The sequence below is a fragment of the Vicugna pacos genome, chromosome 3 (assembly GCF_048564905.1).
Source record: "Vicugna pacos chromosome 3, VicPac4, whole genome shotgun sequence".
Lineage (NCBI taxonomy): Eukaryota > Metazoa > Chordata > Mammalia > Artiodactyla > Camelidae > Vicugna > Vicugna pacos.
The window spans coordinates 26,353,577-26,379,847 of record NC_132989.1 but is presented as its reverse complement, the minus strand read 5'-3'; the positions used below and the strand labels follow the sequence as shown (position 1 = coordinate 26,379,847).

Here is a 26,271-nt window from a genome sequence, read left to right as displayed (position 1 = left end):
CACAAGTCATTTACCCCAGCCCACTGTGCTTGACATGGCTGGTGGGTCAGACCGCTGGGTCCTCACTACTCAAGGAAGCAGGGCTGGAGTAGCCCCTCTGTCCTGCACAGAGACCCAGGAGGCCTGCTTCAGACTTCAGGATGGAGGTCAGGGGAAGCAGCAACCATTTTCCTTGGCTAACTTGAGATGCCAGGGAAATCTCGCTGCAGAGGGCCGGGGCAAGCCACTGTCTGGGACAGCTTGGGAGGTGTCCTGACAGCAGAAATTTATTTTCTTTCTTTTTCATATGATCAAGGGATAGTTGAAGACTGAGATGAAAATTTCCTAAGCATCTTCAGAACCCGTTCCAGGTCAGCTCACACTTCTTCAACAAACATTTGAGTTCATGATAGGTGCTGGGCCTGGTCTTTCCTTTCAGTGTCCTCAGAACTCAGCCTCAGCCTGACACACAGTAGGTGCTGAGAAATAAAAAGCAAAATCATGGAGCTGCCACAGGGACAAGTAATCAGATAGAGAAGAGACCCCTTAGCAGAGTTTTACTGCCTGGGGTGCTGACATCGCGTCCTAGAAAGGTTGTTGCTTTTTGGGTGTGTATAAGACATTTTCTGGAAAACTTTGTGCAAATGAAGTTGTTGTAAATTGGAACCTTGGAGTTGTCCTGGATTCCTAGAAACTGGGCAAGGGCTGAGAGTCCTTATCTGAGTGGCCTTTGGAAGGTGATTATGTAATGAGAGTAGAGCCCTCAAGAATGGGATTAGTGTCCTTATCAAAGGGACCCCAGAGAGCTCCCTTGACCCTTCCACCATGTGAGGACACAGTGAGAAGTTGCAACTGTGGAAGAGGCCCTCACTCAAACCCGACTGTGCTGGTACCCCGATCTCAGACTTCCAGCCCCCAGAGTTGTGGGAAATAAATGTCTGTTAGTTTATAAGCCACTCAGTCTGTAGTCGTTGGAGGATTCACAGAGAGGACGTGACTGCCAGTTGATGTGCAAGCTCCATCTGGTTAATCAAAGGCTCCTTACCCCCTCCCTTGTCCTTGAAATGTATAGCACAGTCTCTGTTCTTGTACTAGGAGCCACTTCAAGGACACAGCCTTGAGAGGGACTATCTGGACGGTATGAGGAACTGAGTCCAGTTAAGGCCTCTATATAAACTTTAAGAGTCTGGTGGGCAGGTGCAGAGATCTAATTGTCTTGCAGCCGCCCAAGACTAGCTTTGTGTGTGAATTTCCTTGCTTGTTAAAACTGCCACCTACCAATCTGGAGTGGTCTGCCTCTTCCTTCAGTTTCGCTTTGCCCCATATATATATGGGGGCTAGTTTGCAATCTCACCCAGGGAACTCTTGAGGTTGGGACCCAGCAGCAGCATTTTGTTAAAGCATCCTGAACTGACTAGGACAAGTTTGCAGTCAGGATGTCAACAGGCTGCAGTTGTTTGAAGGGATGACTGGAGTTGGAGGATTTGCTTTCAAGATGGCTCTCTCACGCGGCTGTTGGCAAGAGCCTCAGTTCCTCACCTTGGGGACTCTTCACTGGGCTGCTTGAATGTCCTTAAGTCGTGGCGTCTGGCTTCCCCCAGAGTGAGAGTTCCGAGAGAGCAAGGAAAAACTGCACTGTCTTTTCTGACCCACTTCGGAAGTCATACACCACCCTCTCTGCAGTATCCTAGTGTGCAGCCCTGTGCAGCGTCAGGGGCACTGCGCAAGGGTATGAGTGACGGGAGGTGAGGATGACTGGGTGCCATCTTGGAGGCTGGCTACCGACCTTCTGATATAGTAGTACTTTCTTATTTATTATGTGCATTGTTTGTTATCGTCTTTGTCCACTAGCTCTTTGAGAGCAGGTCTCTTTGTCCTTTGTATTTCCCGAGTACCCAGAAGCGTGCCTGCCACATAAAGGGCACTCAATAGATATTTATTAAGTTGTATTAATTTTAATTGAATGACTTGCCCAGGGCATGTAGTGGGTGGAAGAAATAGTAGTCAGTGTTTATGAAACAAAAAAGTTCACTGCCTCTCACTGTCACTTACTAGATATGCTGAGTGTTGGCTATGTTGGGCTTTTTTTTTTTTTTTTGATGAAGGACTACCTGTGTTTCAAGGTAGCTAGTGAGAAAGAGTTGTAGGAATGTGATTCTATTCTTCCACTCCACAATGTCTCAGTTTCCTCATCTGAAACATGGAATATAGATGGGTTATTTTTTTTAAATTGCTGGATATTTTAAGGATTAAGTGAGATAATGAATGCAAAGTACATCTCATACAGTAAACTTTCAAAAGATACATTAAAATCATTTGAATTTAGGAGGTGCTTGAATCCTGAAACAGCATTTGAGAGAGGTGGAGGAATCCTCTCTGGGGCCTGTAGGACTGCTAGATAAGGCATCAGGTGTGTGTCCATCCAGAAGTATGCCATGAACCCCCAGGCTGGGGTTCCTGCCCAAGCGGATGCCTACGAGCGTTGTAGACTACACCCAAGAAGCTTCCTGGGCAAGCTGAGGAAGTAATGGGGTCCATTTGCTAACCCAAGAGTGTTTTCAGTCAGATCCTACTAGGTGCTGGTCCTGGGCTTGCGGAAATGGTGAAGGGCATGCCCTGTCCTCAGAGGACTCACAGTCTAGAGGGAGAGCCAGACAGGAAGGCCAGTTGTCCTGGGTCAGCATGGTCAGTGCAGTGTGGAGACAAATCCTGCAGCATGAGGCTAAAGGGAGTTCAGAGATGGCCTTGAGGGAGGTGCTATAACCTGAGTGTAGGAGTTGGAGTGTGAAGGATGTGAGGCAGGGGAAGAGAATGTCCCAGGAGAGGACACAGCCTGGGCCAAAGCCTGAATGTACAGAAAACATGATTTCAGGCTACATGTGGAGGTGACAAGGAGAGATGAGTCTGGTGAGGCAGAAGAGGTGAATAGTCTGAAATTTTATCCTTTGGGATTTTTATTTCATAGCTCTAGAAAAACCCAAAGAATGAGGTTGTCAGACCTGTGTTTAAAAACCCACCAGTGGCCTTCTGGAGGACAGGCTGGAATGGGTGAGATCTGAGGTGGGGAGGTGAGCGATGACTTTGGGGCAGGGACCCTGAAGCCGAGGGTAGAAATCGTGGACTGTGGGATTGCTCTGGGCATCACCCAGGGACCCTCCCAAGCTGATATGAAACGAGAGCCTTCCTGTGGTTTGCTCCAGTTCCTGCCAATGGAGGGGACTTGGGGGACCACACTGCCACATGGTAGCTTTTGTACCGGCTTTCTTCTCCTGGAAGGGATGGGACCATTTCAAAAGAGCTCCACCATCCTTCTTCCCGACTTTCTCCCATTTGAAATGAAATGACCTCTGTGTGCTTCCAGTGCTTACTCCATGCCTGGCTCAGTGTACGCTTAGGATGAGGACAGTGGTCGCATGGCTCATTTCTCCTGGAGACCAGTGCCTACCCACCCATCTTAGCTTCCTCAACAGCCCTTTCAGTAGGGGCCGAGTAAGTAGATGGTATTGACAAATGGATTCAAGCCCTGTTTAAAATCTTTCTGTAGAGTGTCCTTATTTGTGGGTGCTTGCACACTACAGACGCACACACACGTGAACTCACATGTGCATGGCCCTTGCCACCCGAGCCACTTTCCTGAATGGCATTTATCAGATCAGTCTCCACCCCATTCCCTCCCCACCCTAGGTTCACAGCCAGGAAAGTGAAAGATGAGCCATGTGCCTTTTCTCTTGAGCCAAATCTCAGTTAGGGGGAGGCACATCTGTCATGCCCAGCCTGGGGACTTTGGGGTGAGTCTCTGGGGGCAGCCTACAATTATCTCAAACTGGCTCTCTCCCTTTGAGGGTAGAAGGGAACACTTCAACTGACTGTGCAGGGCAGGGGTCCTTGTGGTCTCCTGCGCCTCGCCCCCACTGCTCTGTGGCCCTTGCCTCGCACTGGGCTCCTATGTCGGGATCGTCACCTACCACTGTGTGTGTGAGGCAGTGGGGGAGGAGGTGTCAGGTTTTTGTGGTGGAGAAAAGCTGGCAGCCCTGAATTTCTTCCTGAATCAACCATCTGCTGAGTGTTTTCCAGGATTATGAAACATTTTTTGAGGGGGTGGGGGAGGTGGGAGGGTGAAAAATGGTGATTCCTTCTTGATTTCTTCCCTGTTCTTGAAGCCCTTCAGAGAGGGAACTGGCATTACGAGGCCTTGGGAGGCTTGGCATCAGTGTCAGGTTTGACTCTGCTACTTTCTTGACCCATGACCTTTAGTCTGTTTCTGTCTGTTAAAATGGAGATGAACAGATGCATGCTGTTTACCTGAGGACCCAATGAGCCACTGAATGCAGGAAGAAGGTATATAAACCGCAGAGTGTTGTGAATCTGCATTTGTTCATGATGATGAAGTGAGGATCGGAAGAGCCAGTGTTAGACAAGGGTGCCCTGCTGCTTTGGGACTTCGGTCCAAGGTATCATCACGGCGTTTCCTCCTGAGCATTGATGGCAGGGAAGCTGGGAGGCAGCTTTGAAAGCTGACCTTTGGTTATCAATTAATTAAAACTCACTGATTGCTGAAGGGGTGGACAAGGGAAGGAATGAAGGCAGCACCTGCTCCAGTGGAGTGAGCGTGCCTCCCACACCCCAGACCCCAGCATCCTGGCTTGGCCTCAGGGTCTAACAAATGTCTTTTCTCATAGGAAAACGTCGGGGAGGGGGCATGGCCTCAAATTGGGTGCCAGAGGAAGTATATGTGGTTGAAACAGATGACCCAGGTTTCTCTTTCCCACTGCTTGTAAATACTTGTAGATTCTGGAAGAAAAGGAGGTTTCCTCCAGGAAGGGTGACCAAATTGTCCTGGCTTGTCCAACACTGAGGGGCTTCTTGGAATATGGGTCATCCAGTGCTAATACAGGAACAGTCTCAGGTAAACCTGGGGAAATGTATCCTGAGAGTTCATTCCTCTTGAACTGATTGTTCAGCTGGTCCTTCATAAGTACAGAAGCAGTGTTACCTCCACTTCTACCCCCAGGAGGAGGAGAGAGCGGAAACTTGATTTCACCTTGATTTCTGTATTTCTTGGTTTGGTATAGCCTGCGCAAGGAATGGATGATGGATGAATTGCATTCTTTGATTTAAGGTGACCTGCATAGGTCATGGTGAGAGGTATTGGAAGATAGAAGACCCCTTAAATGCATAATTGATGTGAAAATGCTCATGAACAAATGATGTTCATCCAGCTCTTTCTGGGGAAACCTAGAACAGGAGATAAAGCAGGTATGTGTTTACCTTTTGGGGCCTGGAGTTACAACTGGTAACATCTGGTGTTTGGGAGCTAACAAGCTTGAGGAAAACAGAAGTGACCTGAGGTGCTACGGTGGGAAAGGCATGGACTTTGCAAACTGACCCTCATTTGAGTCCTTGTTCTGCCATGTATTCGCTGTGGTACCTTAGGCAAGCATTTCCTTGCCCTCCAGCCTCAGTTTTCTTATCTGCAAAATGGATATTTATTTACCACATGGTTACTTTGACAATCAAATGTCACATCATCTATAAAATGCTCAGCATGATCCTTGACACATAGTGCAAACTCGATACCCATGAAATTCCTCAAATCTCTTAGGAAACTTAAACAACAAATCTCTCAGGAAACAAAGAACATAGGCTTTGCTTATGCATGCTTTTCTACCCCTTTTCCCCAAGCATATTTTGTAATGCTTGCTTCATGCGATGGAACACATGTAAGGTACCTGTTATGACGCAAAATTTTTTAATGAGCACCTAGAAACGTGTCATGCAACCTAAGATCTAGAACACCACTGAATTCATTTCCTTGGGCTGCCGTAACAAATTAGCACAAGCTGAGTTGCTGAAAACAGCAGAAATGTATTCACTCACAGTTCTGGAGGCTCAAAGTCCAAAATCTAGGTGTCTGCTGTGCCACGCTCTCTCCAAAGGCCCAAGGGAAGACTCTTTCCTCTTCCAGCTTCTGGTGGTTCCTGGCATTCCCTGGCTTAGAGTAATATCTCTCCAGTCTCTGCCTCTATCCGCACATGGCCATCTTCCCTGTGTCTGTGTCTCACATCTCCCTCTCTTTCTTAGACAGCAGTCACTGGATTTAGGACCCACCTTAAATCCAGAATGATCTCAGCCCTAGATCCTTAACTTGATTACATCCGCAAAGGCCTTATTTCCAAATAAGGTCATATTCACACATACTAGGGGTGAGGACTTGGACATTTTTTTTTTGGAGGGGACACTGTTCAACTCACTATAGTCACCCTTACTGGCACCTCCACCTACGTGTCCCTCTTGTGTCTTATCCCTCTGTCCTGCCCCTGAGCACCATCCTGAAGTCAGTGGTTCTCATTCTTCTTTTGTTTGCTTTATAAAAAGAGTATTATTACCTGGTTTATATAGTCTTTGTGATCTACTTTTTTCATTCAGTATTATAAAAAGATCCACTCATGTTTATGTGTGTAGCTATAGTCCATTCATGCTTAATACTCTGTTGTATGCTGGTACCCCAGGGGATTTATGCATCATCCTTAAAATAGGTATTTCAGTTCTTTCCAGTTTGGGGCTACTATAAACAATGCTTCTTTTACTTATCTCTTGGTACTCAAGAGCAAAATTTCCTCTAGAATATATGACTAGGAGTTGAATTGCTGGGCCCAAGGTAAATAGCATTTTACCAGATAATGTCAAATTGTTTTCCATAGTGAATGTACCAATTTGCATTTCCATAAGCCAAGTATGAGGTGTTCTCCTTTCTCAAAAGGATTTCTTGTTCCAGGCAATGGAAGAATCTCAGCTTGGTATTCTTGGTGGCAATGAGTATTAGATGATAAAATCTCATCTGCCCCCATGACTTTCCTCTGTAGCAGACTTACTTCTGGTGGGTCTCTGCCCACAGAGAGAAAGCACCAGAGCCTGCAGTCTCCCCTGCTGCTGGCTGCAGACCCTGCCGACTCTGCAAATCCATCTTAATGGGTCATTAGAGGTGCCTGGAAACTATAATTATGGTGTAGCGTTTCATGGGCTTACAATTGAAGGCTGTGTTTTCTAGACGCCCAAATCAAGTCTATTGTGGGATGATGCATCTCTGGAAGTTTGTGTATGATATTCTAAATAATGAGTGAAACAAAGATGCTTGCCTTTAGCTCAGGGGACCACTTGCTCTGAGGTGAGTGATGTAGGCATCCCTAATGATTGGTTGAAATAATATATATTAAAACTGGCAGAGTGGAAGGCATGATGACCCACAAGAACCAGTGTATAATAGTGTGTTCTGGGAAACTTCTGCAGAGGAAGAGCTACCAAGCAGCATTTGTTTGAGTTAGATCACAGAATATGAGCATAGCCAAGGATCTTAATAAATCCCCTGATGGATGGGGAGACTGAGGCCCGGAGAGGAGATATGACAGCTCCTGCTTTCAGTGTAAGCCTTAAGGGTAGCTGCATCCTTTTCTGAAAGCCCAGCTAATAGCTTTAGGTTGCATTCTCTAAAAGCAGAGCCTGAATCAGGGATTCTTGAGCAAGTGATGTGTTGTACTAGTATTCTTAGATCAACACTTGTACAGGGGTGCATGAAATAGGATAGGACAGAGGAAGAAGTTAGGCAAAGATGTGGGTTCAGTTGAAGTCCAGTTTCAACCTGGTCCCACAGGAAGCTCTGGAGCATGCCTAATACCTCTAGATTGTCCCACCCGACACTGCCATTGATAGGTTATTGGCTGCAGACTGCCAAAAGGGAGGATATAGCCACCTAGGCTGTCCCTTGCTCCCATCAGTTGAGGGTCGTTCTCTGAAGGAGGCATTTGTGAGCTGTTAGCAGCCAACACTCACAGCAGCTGATGAGACTCTTATTTGGGCTTGGGAGTGATCTATGGTCAGAGGATGGGGATTTAATTTGTGAAAATTTTACTGGTCTCCATCAAATTCCAACTCATGCCCTTGAGGTCAGCTCCGTTAGAGAAGGGATCGCAAGACCCCTAGTCTTCTCTATTGAAAATGAACAGGAGACCTTTTTAATGGAAGGATATAATATGCCAAAAGAGGCTTAGGTTAAAATAAATCATAATTCTAAATGTAAAGGCTAAAATTATAACATTTCCAGAACAAACCTGGGAATAGGCAACCTTTACAACCTTGGAGTAGGCAAATCTATCCTAGATAGGAAACAAAAATCATGAGTGGTAAAAGAAAAAGATAAATTGGACTTCATGAAAATTAAAGTCTTCTGCTCTTGAAAAGACACTGTTAAGAAAATGAAAACCCAAGCATACAGAATAGGAAAAAAAGTTGAAATGTATCTATCTGACAGAGGAGCGGCATCCAGAATACAAACGGAGCATTTATAACTTTGTGATAAGAAGACAAATAACCCAATTAAAAATCTGGCAAAGAAAAAATAAGTAGCAGTAATCAACTCTGGTTTAAAAATTTAAAGTGTAATGACTTTTGTTTTAGAAATATCTTCTACTATTCCTTTGACTTTATGTTCTTTTCTGCTAGCTCCCTCACCAGGTGTTTGGGAATGACTAATATATGTATATGATGTATTAACCTGATTGTACATTGAATGTATGTCTGAAATAAAAAACAGTATAAAAATGGGCAAAGGATTTGAACTGACACTTTACAAAAGAAGATATACAGTCTATGGAAGGCCAATAAGAATATGAAAAGATGCTCAACATCACTAGACATCAGGCAAATACAAATTAAAATCATAATATAATGTCACTATACATCTATTAGAATGGCTAAAATAAAAAAGGATAAGGATACCAAGTCTGCGCAAGTATTTGAAGGAATCGTAACCCGCATACTGCTGGCAGGAGTTGGAAAATGGTACAACTACTTTGGAAAGCAGTTTGGCAGTTTCTTATAAAGTTAAATATACCCTTATCATATGGCTCAGGAATTCTGCTTTTAGGTGTTTTCCCAAGAGAACTGAAAATATACATCTGCTCAAAGATTTGTGCATGAATGTTTATAGCCTTATTCATTGTAGCCCCAAACCAGAAACAACCCAAATGTCCATTAATAGGTGAGTGTATAAACATAGTGTGATACACACGTGCAGTGAAGTATCATTTAGCAAATAAAAGAGTTTGAATCACTGGTAAATATAACAACATGACTGACTCTTAAACACATGATCCTGAGTGAAAGAAGCACAAAAGAGTACATACTGTATGATTCCATTTATATGGAAGTCTAGAACCGGTAAAACTAAAGTGGCAGGAAGCGAATCAGTGACTGGGGCCAGAGAAGGAAGAGAATTGAATGGAAGGCGACACAGGGACATTTATAGGGCGATAGAAATGCTCTGTGTTTTGATTGAGACGGTGGCTAAACAAGTGTATTCATTTGTCAATACTCAACAGATTGTACACGTGTACATATTATTGCCTGTAAATTATACCTCACTAAAGTTACTCTGATTAAAAGAGAAATAATAGTTACCTTTGGGTGATGGAATTAAAGATCATTTTCTTTTATTCTTTATTCTTTGTTCGCTATTTCTAAATTCTCTACAGTAATCTCGTCACTTTCCTTTTCAAAAGTATGTTGTCCCTGTACAAAGGTTCTCTCCATCTTTGAAGCCTCACTCTACTCAGATGCTGTCTTGGAAGCCTTACCTGATGCCTTCGTTAGAATTAATTGCCCCTCTTTTAGATCCCCATTGCCCTAGTTGGTGCCGCTGCTAAGCCACTGACTGCTATTGCATTTACCATCATTATAACAAATAATAATAATAGTATCAAGTACTTGGTAAGTACTCTGGGCAGATGGGAAAGTACTTACCAAGAAATACACAGATAAATGGGGCAGAGATTTTCTTCCTGGAAAAAGACTACGGCTCTGATGAGTGGGTATGCAACAGTTTTTAAAAGCCAATTGAAAATTAATTTTCTTCCACATCAATGTTTTTTGAGAAAATCAAAACCATTTCCCACAGAAGCCGACGTCTCGAAAGGAGTTTGGATTTTGCTGGCTCTGCTCTTCATTCAGGTATCAGGTGGCAGCCAGGGCTCAGCCTGGAGGAGGCTGGCTTTCTCTGGAGTGTTTGTTGGAGCCGGGCTGACAGAGATCTGATAGAGGTTGTCAGATCTCCGAAGAACAATTGACTTTCTAAGCATAGCCCCTTCCCCGAGCTGCACGGTGCTGCGTTACATTTGTAAATGCCAGCGCGCTGCTAAGCACGTCCCAGTGAATAGAAGTGTTTTGATGTTTTGTTTTTGGTCGGAGATTGAAGTCCAGTGTCTTGGGACCCAGTGACTTCGGCTGACCTTCCTGCTACACGGACAGGGCTAAATTTCAACCCCTGGAGGCTTCTGCACACAAAACCTCATGCCTCACAAGGGCAGGTGCAAGGAAACCCAGCGGAAATCTGAAATCTTCGCTGCTTCAGAGACCTGAGCTCGCTTCTGTCGGAGGAATTAGGTTTCACAAGCCCTTTTTTATGTAGAAAGCATATCATTAGGGGAATCTGGACAGGGCGACTTATTAAAACTGCTGCTTGTAGCAGAGAGAAAGCCATAAATGCCTAAGGATATTCAACAGCTAATGGTGTGCACTTTTATTTCCAATGACTCTTGTAGTAGCTTGGCCAGAGTAATGGGTTTCTAGATGGAGTCGTTTCTGTTATGTTCGGTCTTGCTGGTTCTGGAAAATGTGTTTTCCTTAAAAGCTGTATTCCAGTTTTGAAATCAGGAAAGACCTTTCATTTCAAATTTTTTGTATGAATTATTTTATTTATCATTGTAATTAGATCTACACAATCAAAGTTGTCTTTCCCCCGTCTATTTTGTTAACGTGAAGTTAAATTGTAGTTGTAAGCAAAAGTTGGTTGCCTAGGGCTTTCATTTCTAATATTTAACTGAGTGAGCAACTTTATAAAATCTGTAACCTGCCATCACTTCTGAACTACCTTTGACATCTCTGAAACTCTTTCAGTCGCTAATTTTTGCATCAATTTGATCAATGTGTATGGAAAGTTTGCAGTCTATTTCCGCCTAATATTTTATTCAAGCTTTATGTGCTTACATGGTCTATGTCACCATTCATAATAGATCATTCTTTTTCATGACGCCACTCTGCTCTTCTTTACGGAGTTGTTGCCCTGGGTTTGAGTGTTTAGAGGTTTGTTGTGGCTGTTTTAAATAGATGATTTTCATCTTGGTCACTGAGTTTTTCTTTTCTTTGTACAAATACTTCCATTAGCTCCATTAGATAAGGTACTCTGGGAGGTACTCTGACATTTGCAAGCCATCCCCCACCCCCAAGTCTTCTACCCCGACCCTCCCCCTTTCTTTAAAAAACCTAGACTAACGCACACCTGCAAGGTCTTCCTCGGCTCCCCCTCTGATGTCTGGCAGCCCCCCTCACACATCAGTGGTCTTGTGTAGCCCTGTAATCAGGGGAAGATTCCTACTTTGGTTCTTCAAGCAGTCTCTGGGCAGGGGTTTTCTGTAGGAGCCTGTGTCGATGGAACTCAGCTGGTGTCACAGAAGCTCTGCTCGTTTTTAAAGATAAAAAATCCGATATGTTTACTTTGTTAAATACCCATTCTCTGGAGATTCTTGCTATTTAAGTTTTTCACTTATTTGTTTTTCCAGCAGATGGTCACCTTACAGATGACTGAGTTGCTGAGGTAAAAGGACTTTATGGTGCAGGATCCAATGCCATCTACAGTGTGGTGGTTCTTGTTACTGTGGCTGATGGGTTCTGGTGAAAAGCCCTCCATTGCGTGCCCACTATCACTTTGACAGGAAACATCCTTGAAGCTCCAGAGAGCCCCATGTAATCTGGTTTCTCTGTCTCTCTGTCATCACCTCCTTTTTTGCTGAGCCCCATCCATACTGGCTTCTTCCTTCTCCTTTGAACGCACCAATCTCATTCTCTCTGCTTGGAGTACTCATCCTCCCGATCCGATCTGTACAAGGCTGGTTCTCATCAGTCATATGTCAGCGTGGAAGTCTAAAGTGGTTTCACAGACTGTTTAGCAGATTTTCCTCCTTAAATCATCACAGAGCTTTTTATCACTTTCTGATATTTGGTGTGTTGACTGTCTCTTCTCCCAGTTGATAAACTCCATGAGAGCAGGGATCCTGTCTGTCTGATTCTCCCAAATCCTAGAACAGAGCCAGGCACATAGCAGGTACTCAGTATTTGCTGAATAGCTGAATGGATCCTTTGCTCTACAAGCACTTACAAAGTGCTCACAGGGAGACACTGTGGAATTCAGAAAATTGGAAGCAGACACACAGTCAGTCTCTAATAAAGGCTGGTGCTGATGTGGCTCTTTTGCAGATCAGTGGTCACCCAGGGAAACCAGACCTGCTATCTTGGCTATCACCTTGCATTATCTCTCTAGGAGTGGTGGCCCCAGCACCCTGAAAGGCAATATGAAAACGTTTCAGACACTGTGCCCTGTACACAAAGAATGCTCATCACCTGCATTCATTCACTTGGCGAGCACCTGCAGAGAATATCAGGAACTCAGGTCTGAGATATCCACCTTGCAGGCTAACAAGTTAGCCTGCCACAGTTCCGTGCTGGTGGAAGATATGAGACTCTTGGTCAGAGGCACAGGATACTTTATTACTCACAGGAATGGCAGTAACCAGGGTTTTTGGCAACATGAGGATGGTTCCCAAGCTCTGATATCTCTAGGGTGACAGGAAGAGGGCCACATGACACCTACATACTCACTGAGTTATAGGAGAGGAACCCTGAGCTTAGGGAACCTGATTCTTTTATACTGGAACCTATACTTTTATACAGTCTGTCTGCCTTTTGTTCTGGAGCAGACACTATCCCTATCTTCTAAGTCTGTTCAGTACACAAATATTTTTGAAAAGAGAGTCTGGAACAGACTAAAGAGTAGTCAGTGCCTCTGTTCACAAAATATGTAGAAATGGTTAAGGCTCATGGAGAATTGTCTCACAACAAGAATCCTAGTAGGCTCTCAAATTTGTTGAATGAATGAATAAATGAATGAATGAATGAATATCAGGTGTTGCATGTAGCCCTGTGCAGTTGAATAAGACATCGTTTCTGTCATTAGGAGTTCATATCTTCCTGCTGGAGAAATAGATGGTAGGGCAGTACAGTGGTTAAGTGCTTGTGCTCTGGACTTAGATGCCTGGATTTAAGTCCTACCCTCATCACTTACTGGTTTTGCAGCCCTGGCCTCAGATTCCTCTTCTCTAAAATGGAGATAATAGAGTTCCTGTGATAAGATAAGCCAATGCAATTGTAAAATGCTTGGTTTAGTGCCTAACCTGTGGTAAGTAATCAAGTAAGTGTTAGTTACGAAGTTGAACCACATGAAACTGCCATTTCTGTAGTCCAGACATTAGCAGTGTTTTATGGTTGAACCTAATCATATATTCATCATTATTAATCTTTTGCTTGATTGCAAATCATAATGTAAACGTACCTCTGACTGTGGAGGTGTGTCCTGGGTCACATGAGGCAAGCCTGGAGAAGCACAAGAGTATCTGGGAAAAAGAAATGGGCCTGGAACCAGATGCGTCTCTGAGCCCCACGTTCTCCTCTCATTAACCCTGTGACCTCGGGTGAGCCACTTAACCTCCAAGCCCCTTGCCTCATCTGTGCTATAGATACAATAATCCCTTCTACTTCAGTGGACATTGTGAGGCTAATATCAGATGATGGATGTGAAATTGCTTTGTAAACTGGAAGGCACTATAGTCATGTACTTATGCTTAATATGAAGCGTTCTTCAGGGCAGTGAGGTTTGTCTGGGCTTCAACCAGACCATCACCAGGTATAATTTAATATCCTTTCTAAGTCCTCTAATCACAGTTTCATATTTGAAGTATAGCATTGGCCCCAAAATCATATTGCTGCATTAGATTCAAGTTACACTAGTAAGGTTTGTATCTAAGGCCTACAGACTTCAAGCACCATAGGGACCATCTGGTGACCAAGGAAAGATCATCTCATTACAAAGGGTAATTGGCTTGCAGCTAAATCAGTCAATAGCGAACATTTATCAAGCTCTTTTAATGAGCCAGGCATGTGTTTTAGCTCTTTATGTGACTATTTCTCATTGAAACTTGGAAAATCCTATGGCATAAGTAGGTACTATCATTATCACCCATTTACAGATAAAGAGACAGACTTAGGCAAAAAGAGATTACCAGTTAGGAATTGACAGAACTGGACAGGTGAGTTACATTACCTAAATACTCTTTAATAATAGTTACAAACGCTTATTCCAAGTTGGCCCCATAAGAGGGAGGCCATAGAGCCATCTTTCTGGGGCAGCCATGGTTCAAACGGCCACTGCTATACTTGCTGATGGAAGCCCTGTGCCTCCCACAACCACCCAGGGAAAGCCAAGTTCTGCTGGGCACTTGCAGGTCATTGGAATGGCTCCATGCTCCATCTTTGCTATCAGCCTACCAGTACTCAGCTGAAGATGTAAGAACTTTAGCTCTTCTCTCTTTTGTGGGGACGCTCTGTGGTGTGAAAAGTAATGCTCACCTTGTTTGCTTTCCCATGAGCCTGTGCTCTCTCTGGAAACAGCTTGCTTCTATTTACCTGGGTCTAAAGCAGTGGCTCAGAGTCAGCAGACATCATGCCTTTGTGGCGATCCCAGTGAAGGTAAGGTTCCTGTAACAGGGACACACGATGACACCGTGACTTAAAGAAGGAAGTTCATTTCCCATTCCTGTAACAGTCCAAGAAGAACATTCCAAGTGGCCAGGTGGCTCTGCTTCATGTAGTCATTCAGGGATGGAGGGTCCTCTGGGTTGCTCCACCATTCTCCAGGGCAGTGCTTCTCAAACTATATGTGGTGAAGAACCCCTCTTTTTTAAAAAAAAAATTTCAATCCATTTTGGACCAAAATATTTGTAAAAAATAATAAAAATGAATCACTGGGAAAATGAAGGGGGAAAAAACCTCCCAAAGACATACAAAACACAAGCCTAAATTATTTTATTATTAGATAACAGACTTAAATTGCTGCACAAGTTACTAAATACACTTCCTCTTTAAACAGTGGGCTGTGTAGGAGGATATTGTTTCAATTACTTGGGGAATCTGCTGTTACGGAGAACACATTTTGTATGACTTAAATTATTGAAATTGTTTTAGGGCCCAGACTATGTATGTCTATTTTGGTAAGTATTTTATGTGTACCTGACAAAAATGTATATTCTACTGTCATGTGAGTGTGGATGGTGTATTCCATAAATACAAATTTGGCCAGGTTGGTTAATAGTGTTGTTCAGGCAAACTATATCCTCACTGGTTTCCTGTCTACTTTCTGTATATATTACTATGTGATGACGGTTGGCATCTTTATACTTGTGGATTTGCCTGTTTCTTCTTTCAGTTATAGTTTCACGTATTTTGAAGGTTCATTATTGAGTGCTTACACATTTAGGATTGTCATATCTTCTTGGTGAATTGACCCCTTTATCATTATGTAATGTCCCTCTTTATCCTTGGAAATATTTCTCACTCTTAAGTCTGTTCAGTCTGATATTAATATAGCTACCATAGATTTTTTTAAGTATTAATATGGTATATCTTTTTCTTTTCCTTTCCTTTTAAGCTATCTGTATCTTTATATCTGAAGTGGGTTTCTTGTAAATAATGTATAGTTGGGTCTTGCTTTTTTATCCATGTGACAATCTTCTTTTAATGTAATTGGCACTTAATGTAATTATCATTGGGATTGGGTTTAAATTTTTGTCTTCCTGGTTGTTTTCTGTTTTTTTTTTATCTGTTCTTTTATTGCTTTTTTGCACTTCTTTTGAAGTAACTGAATATTGTTTATTAGTCTATCTTACTTCCACTGTTGGCTTGTTACTTATGTCACATTTTAAATTTTTGCTGTTTTCCTCCTAGAGTTTACAATATACATTGTTTTTTTTTTACATTTTTTATTGATTCATAATCATTTTACAGTGAACAATATACATTGTTAACTTATCTGAATGTACCTTCAAAGAATATTATACCACATTGTGTGAAAGAATCTTACAAGAGTCTACAGTTGACCCTTGAACAATGTGGAGATTAGGGGTGTCCCCCCTCCAGGCAGTGGAAAACCTGTGGATTTCCTTAGAGTCGGCCCTCCGTATTGGGTCCCACACCATGGATTCAACCAACTGTAGGTGCTATAATATTGCAGCACATGTTTACTGAAAAAAATCTGCATGTAAGTGGACCCACCCAGTTCAAACTCATGTTGTTCAAGGGTCAGCTGGATTCCCATTCATCCTTCCTAGTCTTTGGGTTATTTTTCTTGTACATTTTACTTATGCTGTAAGCCCCAGAGTACAGTATTGCTCATGTTGTCTTACACAATCATCTTTTAAACTGATTTAAGGTAAGTAAAAAAGGGGGTCTTTTACCTTTTTTTTTTTTTTTTACCATTTTCTTCTTTTTCTGATTTCTTTACTTAGATTCAAGTTTTCATTTGGTATTGGTCCTTGAATGCTCCATTTTGTAGTGGTTTTTCCTTTTTCTCTTTGTGTTTCAGTTTGGATACAGTCTGTTGACCTAGCTTCAGTTCATGGACTCTTTCCTTAACTATGTCAGGCTATTAGTGAGCCCATGAAAGAAAGCCCTTCTCTAATATCATGCTTAATTTTCTACCATTTCAATTTCACTCCTTCTTATAGCTTTCATTTCTCTGCTGAATTTCCCAAATTTGTTTAAGCATTTTGATGGTTCATTTTACGTGTCACCTTGACTGGGCTAAACTGGTAAAACATTATTTCTGAGTGTATTTGTGACGAAGTCTCTGGAAGAGATCAGCATTTGAACTGGGAGTCTGAGTAAAGAAGATATCTCCCTCCCCAGCATGGGGGGGGGGGCATCATCCAATCCACTGAGGCCCAGAATAGAACAAAAGAATGAGGAAGGGTGAATTTGCTCTCTCTGCTTAAGCTGGGACAGCCATCTTCTACTGCTCTAGGACATCAGTGCTCCCGGTTTCTGGGCTTTTGGACTCACACCGGGACTTAGATCGTTGGCTGCCTGTTCTCAAGCCTGCAGATTTGGTCTGAATGACACCACTGGCTTTCCTGGTTCTCCAACTTGCAGACAGCACATCATGGGACTTCTCATCCTCCATAACCGTGTGAGCCAATTTCTATAATAAATCTCCTCTTATCCTATTGGTTTTGTTTCTCTGGTGAACTCTGACTAACATAAGCATTTTGTCCACAATTTCCATTAAATTCTTTACCATGTTAGTTATAGCTATTTAACATTTCCTATCTGAAAATTCCAACACTTGGGTTATATCTGAGTCTAGATCTATGGATTGTTTTATCTCTTGGGAGTAGGTTGTTTTTCTTATTTGTGTGTGTGTGTCTTGTAATTTTTTGTTAATACTGGGCACCAGGTGTACAGAACTAGTAGAGACTAAAGTAAATAATTTTATGCTTGGACACGCCTCTTCTTTTGTCATGCAGTTAATATGGGGTGGGAGTGGTCAGTCAACATAGTCAGGAGTTGAGCTTGGTTTGAATTTTCTTGTTGTTGTTATTATTACTTACACCACAGTCTTCCTGTTTCTTCAGCAGTGGGCTGTTGTTACCATATACTTTTACTGAGGGAAGTGCCAAAGGATTTTTCTTTGCACCCTTTTCACCCCTCAGCTTTCAGCCATTCTTGCCTACCTGTGCCCCAGGGGGTGTCTCTCTCCATGATTTTGTCCCTTACCAGCACCAGAGTGATGTTGCTTGTTACTCGATGCTACGTTCATAAAGGACAGTCCTGCCTCAGTTTTTGGCAAATCCTGTGCATCTTGGCTTCCTGGTGAGGATTTCTAACTCTTTATCCTCCTGGCAGCCAAACTTTTCCTTGTATCTGTGGTTGTTCTTGGGAAGGAGGTTCCTGTTCCTCCCCTTGTTGTAGCAGACCCTTGCTTTGTGTTGCTGTAGGATCCCAGCCCTTCCCTCTGGAGAGAGGGTGTTTTCTTCTCCTCCTCCTCCACCAGCAGTTGACCTTTGCCTTTTTCCTGAAATTGAGGCAGTTTCCTACCCCTCTACCAGAAACAGGTGGGTTTTGCTTCTATTTCTGCCCAGAATCAGTAGATCTTTGCCTGTACTGTAGGAGAGATAATGCTCTTTCTGCAGTGGCCTCCTGCTTTTGCTTTAAGGATAGCATATCTGGGAAAGTGAGTGGGGCTAGTGCCTAGTCCCAAGCAACAATTAACTCCCGAACACCTCCACCACTGAGGGGACTCCCTCTGGTCTTCTGCCCTGGACTAATCTTTGTTGTATGCACATGGTGGGGCCCATGGATAAGAGCTTGCAAGTGGGCGTAAACTCTCCTATTCCAAACTCACCCCCTAGCCCACATTTGGCTTTTAAGATTTTATTAAAATTTTAGCCAGTTTCTTCTTATCTGCTTATATGGCAGCCACCTCTCTTCCCCATGCTTGGCCCAAGGTAAAATAGTTCACATGCGCTGTCTCTCCTTGGAGGGGCTGTCTCCTCTTGTAATTGTATTTAATTGCTTCATAACCTCACATCTCTGAGTAGCTTAAGAAAATTATGACCAGGAGTGATTTTTTTTCCAGCTTTCTACATTGTGCACAAAAGTGCAGACTCCCACCACGGTTGTGAAGACATAGTCCCAGAAATGGCTTGCAAGACTTACACTCATGATTCAGTGAAAAAAACCCAGTCACACAGTCACACTTAACTGTGCCTAGGAACGAGAGGAGAATGGACTTCAGTGAATAACCAGCAGTTTCTGTCACTACGCTCCAAACAAATGAAATTTAAAATGATTCTGGGCTTGGAGCAAATGGGTATCACTGTAAAACAGTGGGGTTTACTGGCCCCATCCTGGTGTTAGTCTTTGAGAAATCTGAAGCACTACCCTGTAGTATATGACCCATGAACACACAAGGGAAGTGTGCAGAGGGGTCGCTCCACGTCCATGCACATCTGGGCTCCCACTCCATTGGGGCTGCCTGGGCAGTAGACTGGATCTTGTGGGAAGCACAATGCTTGAAAGCCCATGGGTTCCTAATCCTGCTGTGTGTATTAACCATCTGTGCAACTTTTCAAAAAATACAAATGCCAGGGCTTCAGTCTCAATATTCTGATGGAAAAATCTTTGGAGGAAGGACTCAAATATCCACATTTTTTGAAGAAAGGCTTCCTGGGTGATTCTTTTGTACAGTAGCTCTGGTTACCTACAGGCTCCTTTGTGGTAGAAACCAAAGCAAGATGATGGATTCTTTTGGCCTCTTACCTGAGCAAATGCCTGAACATCCTCCCTGAACACACACACGCACACGCACACGCACACGCACACACACCTGCCCACTGCTGTCTGACTGCAGGGTTATGACCTTCTTTCAGTAAAAATAACTAAGATAAGATAAAAGACTGAACGAAACCAACTTATCCCTCTTTGGCCTGGACCATTGTTAAACCTGCCCAGAAAGACTGAGAGTCACTCTGGCGATTTTCTACTGAGGTTGTGAACTGCCCCAATGGAACCTCACAGATGAAGGATGAGATGCAGGCTTTAGGGGCATGTAGAGGATGCAAGTGTGTTTCTTGGGCTTAAGCAGCCCAAAGTCTCTCAGAAACTGATGTGTCCAGAGTGTGTGCAATAATCAGGGGAGTGGCCTGAGTGTGGCAGGAGCCCAGAGGAGGCTGGAGTGACTAAGGGACTGACCCAAATCTCTGAAGTCATCCTTGATCTCTCTCTTTCTTTCACACCCTAAAATAAATCCTATTGTTTCCTTCTTCAAAAGTCATCCTGGTTCTGACCACTCTTAAACCCATCTGCTATTGTAAGACTTTCTTCAGGACTAATGTGCAGATGTTTAGTTGGGTCTCCATTTCTGCCCTGGTCCCTAAACCTTGCAATCCCTATAACAACCACTGTGGCCTTTACAAATATAAATCACTTCACATCACTCCTCTTCTTTCAACCCTTCATTACCTTGAGGAAAAAAATCATGATTTGCACTGCCCCCATCTGTCTCCATCCTTGCCCCCCTTATGCCCTTGCTCCAGTCCCATGAGCCTCCTCACCCCTCTACTGCACGATGCATGGCCGGGGCTTTCCCCTCGAGGTGCCTTCTGTTTGGGATGCTTCCCTCCAGATACTGCCAAGGCTTGAACCTTCCTGCTGCATCTGAGCCTCTGCTCAAATGTCATCTCATCAAAACCTGGCCATCTTTTCTAAAAGAACAACCTCCTTTCCACCCTGGGATTCCATATTCCCCTTATCTGATGTTCTTTTTTCTTCTCAACATTTACCACCATCTGTCATAAGGTGATTTTGTCTTTCCCGTTAGTGTGTATGTGCCTTTCTGGTGAGGGCTATGTCTTGGTCAGCCCAGTGTCTACAACGGTGCTCAGCACACAGCAGGGCTTGATAAAGAGTCATTTAAAAAATGTTGTTTTTATTCCAAGTCCTCTATTCCTTCCAACATCCTTCAGCTCTTCATCTGTTTTTATCTGGAGTGGATGTGGATCCAGTAGGAGTTAGATATAGTATGTACGAAGGGATTATTCTTTTTGGCAACAGCATCTTTGCCTAAATAATCCCCAAACAAAGTTAAGATTTACTTTAGGGAAAAAAGAAAAAGAAAAAAAAATGAAAGTCAGAGTGAAATTCTTCATTTTACTATGTCATCCCAATCTCCTTGACCTGATTTCTTAAAGGCTTGGAAGCAGAGTATAAAAACACACATGTTACACCAGGATAGAAGTGAATAGGCAGGTCTAGTCAGAGAATAAATAAGCTTTTCTAAGTGCTTGATGATTATAATAATCTTCAATGGAAGATTCTGTGGAAGAAGTGAATCATGGCTGTTACCGGGATGTTCTATGCTCTATAATTGATTAGAATACTCTGTAACCCCAGCCTGCCTTTACAGCGTCAGTGGCTGAACGGGAGTTTGCTGCAGGAAAAAAGAGGCCCCTTCCTTCTTTTCTCCTGTTTAGGAGCTACAAAGGCCATACTGACAGGCTTGCTTGAAGAAAGAACAGTATTAACTGGCAGGGGTGGAGACTCCCCCTAGCAAGTGATGTTGTTAAAGATGTTTCTTTAGGTGGAAGATGCTCTGGGCCATGTGCCTTGAGTTGTGAGCCTATTTTGGCAACAGAGTTGGGAATACACTTTGTTCTTCTTCAGTCTTGGGGGTAGTGGCATTTTCTGTTTTCCATTTGCAGTGCTGGCTGTAGGCAGTTGTATAAGACAGAGCTCCTACTACAGCCATTGGCTCTAGGATGACCAGGGGCTTGTGGGATGTTTGTTTGCTGGTGGTTTTCCCACGGATTTTGGATGATGATACACATAATTGGCCGTCTTCTTCTTCTAGCCCAGACACATGCACCTACACTGCTGCTGAGCGAAGTCTCCATATAGAACCTGCCTTCTTGAAGACCCCGCCTGAGCCCCACAGAAAGCTGGAGGGAGGCACTGCCAAGCATCCTATGCACGGGAGAGCAGAAAATCTGATGCAGACCGTTTTTGTGTCTTTTGCTTTAGGAAAATGCAAAGCTGGTAGAGTGAATTAATTCTGAGACAGACAATAGAGCGGGGCCCCGGGCAGGGTCATTCAGGAGACACAACTTTTTCCTTGGAGTTTTTAGCAGAAGCAACTCCGTTCTGAACCCTCACAACTTCTGAAACTTTTCCTAAAATACACCTTGTCTCTGCTCTGAGAGCAGTTAGAGAAAGCATCCAACTTTCCAGAACTTCCTGAAAAGCAGTCTTTATATCTGAAAGTGGGCTCCTTGACCATGGCTGCTGGGCTCTGACTCTGTGGAGCCAATTCATCAGGACATGTGTGTGATGAGGGGAAACACTTCCACAAAGGAAAATGCTGTTAGTGGCCTTACTTCTGGCCTCTGTTTCTCTTCACCTCCTAAACAGATGTGATTTCACAAACGCCATAGAATATTGTTTTCCTAAACTCCTTTCTACCTCCTCCCACTAAATAATCATATTCTTGAAAAGGGGCAACCCAATGAAAAAAATTAGGTCTTAATGTGGGGTAACTTATGAGCTGGGGGAACAGGCAGCAGCTGCATTTTAGGAATTTGCTCTTCTAATTATCCGCATCCTAAGATTTAAAACAAAAGTTAACACTAGTCAGTGCTATTAGCTAATTGTCAGACAACAAATACGCTGCAGCCAGAAAAATCCCCCCTGAGTCTGGGCGGCTGATTTTTCAGGCAGCAAATGGAAGCTTGGGCTGTTGCCCCTGGCTCTCTGATCAAGCTCCCCCTCCATGGACCCTGTGGGCCCAGCATGTGTGTAGGGGGTGGGGGCGATGGAGAGGTGCAGACACCCTAACTCACAATTTTAGGCAGCTGCACACCCATCCAGGGATACCACACCAGCATAATTTACCCCATACCTCCCAGCCAGGGTGTTCCCAGACTCAATGAACAATTTGGGGGCATTGTTTACAAATCAATTTCCCCTCTAAATAGGCTGTTATAAGAGTGGACCCCTCTGCTTGCCCAGCGTAGGCCCACCTGTCACTGGGACTTCCTAGCCAGTGGTCACACTGTATTGATCTTTTTAATCCCCTCTCTTTGAAACACAGAGCCAGCTGATGTAGAGTTCCTCAAAAGAAAGACTCTCCCACCGCCCCTACCTCTACAGGTAGCTGCATATCCGGGGCTAATTCTTCAGTAAAAAGTCTTAATTGGCTTATGGGGAGCCTGAAAGATCTCCCTTGTGTTTACAAGGTGAAAGGAAATGATGGCTCTCAAATGCTGTAGTCTGTCTTTATCCAGTTCTTGGTGGAAATCAGGTGCATTTTATTTTTTAATTGTTTTTGAAACAGGACTGGGGGTTTGAACGTGGGTGGGGATAGTGTTTCACTAAAGTGTTGAGCAGCCAGGGGAAGGGAAGAAAAGCCCCAGAGACACCAACATTAGGAAAGAAACTTGGTGACATTATTTTTTTTATTTAGTTTTTATTTACACGAAACATCTGCAGTACAAAAATGTAAACTTTGATAGCTCATAATAATAGAATAAACTCTATATGTACAAAAATACATTTTCATATGAATGAAGCATCTTGAATAAATTAAAGCACTCTCCAGCCCAGTGCCTGAATAGCTACGCTAGAGTCTCGGGTTCTTCCTAGAGCAAGCCTGCAGTGGTGGGGGTCGGGATCCATAATGTATGAAGCCCACTCCTTGTCTCTCCTTATTAAGCCTTTTCATTGTATTGTCAACCGGCTCAAACCGAATTTTCATGCTCGTTTTTCTTCATTAGAGTTCTACAAATTGTAAAATTGACTTTTCACCTCGTCTTCAGGGGCTGATCTGTCCCTTTTCTAAATCACACTGAAGTGGTAGCTGGGGTCAGCTCTGAGCCAGCCACAAAGGAGGTTTTGTGGAGTTCAGAAAGTGCAAAAGGAAAGGCTGTCTAGGGGCGACCAGGAGGGGCCCAGGGCTGAGGGCTGGAGAAACAGACCAATGGGCAGCCACTGCGAGGGTGCAGCGACCTAACAAGCGGCTCAGGTATCCCCCACCCCTTTAAAGCTCCCGCTTCCTCCCTCTGCCTGGACCGGGGGTCCCGAGGCCGCAGCTGGGCCCCGACTACCGCCCGTCGCCTGGGGGAGGGGGAAGGTAACGGTATTCAAAAGGAGCCCTAATGGTAAGGAATGAAACAGGGCGTCGTGTGGAGCAAATCTTTGGGCAGGCCAGGGAAAGAGAAAAGGGGGTCGCCGGGGCCATAGGTGAAGTCTTCGGAGGCGGCGGGGCTACTGGGGTCAGAGAGTGGCGAGGCCGCAGCGGCGCAGGGGGAGGCGGCGGCACCAGAGCCCCAGGACTCGGCGTCGCTGGCGGGGCTCGGGGGCCCGGGCAGGCAGGGGGCGCACTGCGGCGGCAGGAGGCGCTCCCGGGCCCCGCCCCCGGGCAGCCCTTGGTCAGCTAGGCGCAGAGTCTCGGCCAGAGCCCAGATATAGTTGTAGGCGAAGCGCAGCGTCTCGATCTTGGTGAGTTTGGTGTCGTCGGGGAAGGAGGGCAGCACGCTGCGCAGCGCGTCCAGCGCCGCATTCAAGTTGTGCATGCGGTTGCGCTCGCGGTCGTTGGCCTTGACGCGCCGGCTCCTGCGCAGCGAGTGCAGCAGCGCCTCGGAGCGCACCCGCGCTCGGCCCCTGCGCCTCCGCCGCTCCTGCTCGTCGTCCTGCACCCGAGGAGTGTCTGACGCCCCGGGAATCCCGGGTGCGCCCCTGCGGACAGGCACGGGCGGCCCCGATGCGGACGCGGGTGGTTGGAGTCTGGCACAGTCCTCCTCATCGGTGAGGAAGCCGGACAGGTCGCTGGTGCTGGTGCTGGTGCTGGTGCTGCTGTTGCTGCTGGCGCAGTCGAGATCCGAGAGGCAGGTCTCCAGAGGAGCTGGCATCCTGGCGTTGTGCAGATAAGAGGACAGATAAGAGGGCGCTCAGAGGGCAGGAGCCCGGGCAGGGCCGCCGGGGCGCACCTACGTTCCGGGCAGCCCAGGCCTACTGTGTGCCGGCTGTAGGCACCAAGGCCTGAAAGGGCGCAGGGGCACACCGGGAACTTGGCCTCAGCTCCTTGCCTCGCCTGCAGGGGCCACGCTCCCGCCGGTCTCCCGAGTGATCTCGCCGGCGTTCAGATCAGCTCGTGTGAGTACCGAGAGTGGCACACGACCGGCCTCAGGACTCCTTAAGTACTGGGCGCAACAATGGGAGCCCCCCTTCCCAGCCACCTCCGCCCCCGAGGCAGCCCCCTTGAATGGAGCTTGGCGGCAGGTCAGCCCCGTGCGGCGCCCGGGTATTTGCATAATTTATGCTCGCGGGGGGCCATCCCGCCCCTCCCCCCTCCCGGAGCGTGCCCGTAATTACCGCGGGCCAATCGGCTGAGTCGCGCGGCCCCGGGAGCCGTCTCCGGGCTAAGCCAGCTCGGGCGTCTCCAGGCAGTGAAACGATAGGCGGGGGCGGCGGGCGATTAGCGACCGAGGCACGCTCCTCCCGGGGCCGGCCAGGCGCCTCTCGCTGGGTTGGGGATGCAGAGGCGGGGCGCTGGCCGGAAAGTCAGAGCGGCGCAGCGAGTTGCGGAAACCTGGAGCCGGCTGGGAACCCGGGTGCGCTCCCTCACTCTGGCTGCTGAGTGGCCGCATGACTTCGTGCTAGTGATTTGCCTTCGTTTTCCCTGTCTGTAAAATAGGGCACAGGTCTATCCTGTGTAGGATGATGTGAAGTGATGTTCGTGAGAACCTTGGCAGGGCGTTTTTGTAACGGAGCGCGCGATAAATGGTAGTGACATGCAGCGCCCTGGGAACCCGGGGAAAACCCTTTTTAAAAAGACCAGAGTGACCAGGTGTGGCTCCAAAGGTAGAAGGCAGAAATAGGCTGCCTTGGTCCTCCTAGGTTGGTAAGAAATAGGGCAATAGCTCTATTGACCTTCACCAAGGGTCGGGTGAATGGCGCGCTTTGGGAGCCCTGCGGCAAGGAAAGAATGGATAGTTTCTCAAGTTAGGTGGAGCCTTGGCCAACCCCCCCCCCATAACTCTCCAACCCCCAACACTGTCTGAAGACTCTTAAAGTAACAGAAGCTTGCGAATCTCCTCTCTGGAGGTGGGGGGTGGGCCTCTTCCGCCCCCTCCCGCACCTCCTCCACCGGCACCCGTTTGTGCTGTGTCTCTTGGAGCGGTGCTTGCAGCCTCTGAGGCCCCCTCAGGTTCCAGCAGCGAGGCTTTCCAGGCCCAGGAGTGAGGACAGCAAGCAGTCGGTGGAGCCCCTCTCCCCCATCGCCTTCTCCCCTTAGTGATCTAAAAGCGCCTATTTCAGTGAAAGGTTTGCACTCTGCATGTCTCGAGTAGCTTCTCTCTGGTCACCAGTGCTCACTCTGGAGCAGCAGAGGCCCAGACACCCCCAACTTTGTGCTTAGGGGAAAACAGTCACTAAGGAGCAGCATCAGATTATGGGGAGGGGGGTTAAAAACAAAATGAACACCTTTCAGCAAAGTTTCAGCTTCCTCCCCATGGTATCTCGGTGGTAGCCTCAGACCTGGTGCCTGACCTGCTGTCCTCAGAGCTGACTCTGCTTGGCACACTGTCCCTTTTTGAATGGATGCTCTCTGGAGGCAGGAGCCCATCTTGGCTGGCTGACCAAGTGCTTGTCTTCTGGCTGGGTGGACTTTACCCAGCCCCTCCTTCCCCTGCTGCACCTCACATGTACTCCCAACCTGGGGGAAGGCTGGACGTCGTTCTATACAAGGGTGTTAGGAGATTTGCTAGAAGTCCCAAAAGTAACTTTAGTCAATGTAAGCAAGAAAGG

The 26,271-nt window shown here is 45.6% G+C and overlaps 2 protein-coding genes across 2 annotated transcripts in view; one reads left to right on the top strand and one right to left on the bottom strand.

The window, feature by feature from the left end:
- LOC140692804 (uncharacterized) overlaps positions 1-26,271 on the top strand; it is a 218,901-nt gene that overhangs the window by 4,314 nt on the left and 188,316 nt on the right. The gene's annotated exons all lie outside the window — the stretch shown is intronic.
- NEUROG1 (neurogenin 1) lies at positions 22,926-24,636 on the bottom strand. Its single transcript, XM_031673009.2, has one exon. It carries the CDS (start codon positions 24,372-24,374, stop codon positions 23,619-23,621), a length of 756 nt encoding a protein of 251 aa, XP_031528869.2. The 5' UTR covers positions 24,375-24,636; the 3' UTR covers positions 22,926-23,618.